The following is a 3129-nucleotide window of genomic DNA, read 5'->3' on the forward strand; positions in this document are numbered from 1 at the left end:
TTGCATATCACACACTCTGCCTTTCCAGTTATAAACTACAGCTGAAAGGCAATAATTAATTTATTCATTTATTTTACAAGTTTAAACGTGATGGAGCTGATTCTTCTGACTGAGCTGACGTGAAGATGTTAGGCTCCGCCCACAGAGCTCACCTTGTGTTTTGTGTCCAGGCTCGTCTCTCAGCAGCGACAGCAGCCTGAACAGTGTTGCTGAGGCGGACAGTTTCTGCCTGGACATTTCTTCAAACGTTTGTTTCTCTGTTTGGGTCTCGTTCTGTGAGATTTACAACGATAACATCCACGACCTGCTGGAACAGGTAACACATACAGGATGGACTTCCTGTCTGAACCAAAACGAGTTACCAAACTGAAATTGACTTTGACTGGACTGGTTCTAGTAACAGATAGCAAAGAAGAGTCTGTTCTAAATGTTTACTGTTTGTGTTGTTTTTGTATTAAACAACTTTAAACCTCTCAGCCCTGGTCCTCAGGGCCACTATCCTGCCTGTTTTACCTTGTTTCTCTGCTCCAACACACCTGATTCATGGTTAAATGACCTCTTCATGTCCTGCAGAAGCCTGTTAATCACCCATTGATTCAGATCAGGTGTGTTGGAGCAGAGGAACAGGTAAAACCTGCAGGACAGCAGCCCTGAGGACCAGGAGGACCAGGACTGACCTGATCTGAACAAAGACTTAATGTTTTCAGGTTCCCAGTGGACAACACAAGAGGACAGTGCTGCGTCTGTCTCAGGACGTCAAAGGCAACTCCTTCATCAAAGGTGAGAGGTGAGGTTAGAACAGCCTGATCTTTGACCTCTGACACAGCAGATAGGATGGGTCACAGGTCAGATCTGACGGGTCTGGTTCTCACTATAAAAAATGACAGAAACCTTTTAAAAGACTGAGTTCTTGGACTTGTCCTCCGGGTTTCAGACCTGCGCTGGGTCGAGGTGAACAGCTCTGAGGAGGCCTACAGAGTGATGAAGATCGGGAAGAAGAACCAGAGCTGCTTCTCCACCCGACTGAACCAGCTGTCCAGCAGGAGGTCAGGGTCCAGTTCTAACAGAACCAGAAGGGCTCCGGTCGATGACTGACAGGAAGTGTTTGTTGTTTCTGCAGCCACAGCATCTTCTCCATCAGAATCCTGAGGATCGACGATGTCGGAGTTCCCAGAGTCCTCGGCATCAGCGAGTGAGTCCTTACTTCTGTAGCTGTGGCTCCGGTGTCTACCATGACGCTCTGACCCATTGTTCTGTGTTCAGGCTGGTTCTGTGTGACCTGGCCGGCTCGGAGCGCTGCTCTCGGACTCACAACACCGGAGTCAGGCTGAAGGAGGCGGGAAACATCAACAGCTCCCTCCTGACGCTCGGGAAGTGCATCAACGCCATGAGGCTTAATCAGAACGCTAAGTACGCCCCGCCCCCACGTGTCTGCAGCGTCCTCACCAACCCACGCTCTGATGGAGTGAAACTGACGTCTTTCTGCAGGTTCCAGCACCACGTCCCCTTCAGGGAGTCCAAACTCACCCACTTTCTCCAGTTCTTCTTCTGTGGTGCCGGCCGCGTGTCCATGGTGGTGAACGTCAACCAGAACTCGTCCTGCTTTGACGAGACACTCAATGTCCTCAAGTTCTCCGCTTTGGCTCAGAAGGTACCCACACATCATCATCGTCACCAGGGAGGAGGATCGGCCATTTATCTGAGACTTTTACATCAAATAATAATTAAAATCCTGAACTTACAAACTCCTGCTGTGAAAACTAGCTTTAGTTTTTAACTAAAAGATAAAAGGTGCAGAAGAAACAGGACTTGTCTGTACGTCCACACAGCCTGAGGGGGCGGGGCCTCTGCTCTTACCTGTTCAGGTGGTGGTGATGAACTCGCAGCCCGTCGTTCTGGACGACGGTCCCCACAGGTCGGCCATGGAGCTGTCAATCATCGTGGACGAGGCTGAACAGCACAGAAATGGGATGGGACGGGGCAGGAAGAGCTCGCTGGTCGCCTGGGAGACGAGCCTGGAGGACGTCCAGGAGGACGGAGAGGAGGAGGAGGAGGAGGAGGAGGAGGAGATGGACGAAACTGTGCTGGAGACTGGAGCTGAGGAGGAGGAGGATCGAACCATGGAGGAGGAAGAACCGGTGAGTCTCCATCAGCAGAGTTTTGTCCCATCAGCTGTTAGTGATCAGAATCAATCAGACCTGTTGTTTAATCAGTCGGGCCGAGAGGCGGCGCTCCGTTTGGTTCTGGAGGCTCAGATCAGAGAAGAAGTCAGCGCCGAGTTCATGGACCTCTTCAACAAAATGGAAAAGGACTACAGGTGAGGCAGCTCCTGATCACATGACCGCCGCGCAGTCACAGTGCTTCTGTTTTCACCTGATGATGATCTGTGTCAGCGAGCGTCTGGAGAAGGAGAGGGAGATCCTGGAGGAGCGGGCTGAGAGGAGGGTGGAGATCCTGAAGAACCTCATCAGTCAGACCGTGGACCTGTCAGCCATCAGCACCAACAGGAACCAGGTGAGAAAACTGACTCAGGTTTACGTGGTGAAAGTCTTCTGTTGCTATAGGTGGAGCATCATGTGAAGATACAGACCTCTGTTCTCTTCCTCAGAAAAAAAACTAATATCTGAATTCTGTGATTGATCGAGCACTGATCAAAGATTTTACTGATTGGTTGTCAGGAGGAGCCGACGGCTGCTTTGGAGGGAATCATCAGCTCGATGACTGAGGACCTGAAGAAGATCAAAGAGGACGCTCAGACTGTCCACCACTGTCTGACTGAACAGACACACGAAGGTACACACACTGCAGGAGTACACACACTGCAGGAGTACACACACACACTGCAGGAGTACACACACTGCAGGAGCACGCACACTGCAGGAGTACACACACTTTAGGAGCACGCACACTGCAGGAGTACACACACACTGCAGGTGCACACACACACTGCAGGAGTACACACACTGCAGGAGCACACACACACTGCAGGAGCACGCACACTGCAGGAGCACACACACTGCAGGAGTACACACACTGCAGGAGCACACACACACTGCAGGAGCATGCACACTGCAGGAGTACACACACTGCAGGAGTACACACACTGCAGGAGTACACACACTGCAGGAG

General features: G+C 51.2%; 1 protein-coding gene across 1 annotated transcript in view; it reads left to right on the plus strand.

Moving 5' to 3' along the window:
* LOC108229204 (kinesin-like protein KIF20B) overlaps positions 1 to 3129 on the plus strand; it is a gene marked incomplete in the record, with an annotated part of 15652 nt that overhangs the window by 3962 nt on the left and 8561 nt on the right. The window contains 9 exon segments of the mRNA XM_037980607.1: positions 171 to 316; positions 708 to 780; positions 935 to 1046; positions 1121 to 1192; positions 1264 to 1410; positions 1489 to 1651; positions 1866 to 2317; positions 2394 to 2514; positions 2679 to 2793. Coding sequence (XP_037836535.1) covers positions 171 to 316; positions 708 to 780; positions 935 to 1046; positions 1121 to 1192; positions 1264 to 1410; positions 1489 to 1651; positions 1866 to 2317; positions 2394 to 2514; positions 2679 to 2793 — 1401 coding nt within the window.

Source organism: Kryptolebias marmoratus, linkage group LG17 (genome assembly GCF_001649575.2).
Source record: "Kryptolebias marmoratus isolate JLee-2015 linkage group LG17, ASM164957v2, whole genome shotgun sequence".
Classification (NCBI taxonomy): Eukaryota; Metazoa; Chordata; class Actinopteri; order Cyprinodontiformes; family Rivulidae; genus Kryptolebias; species Kryptolebias marmoratus.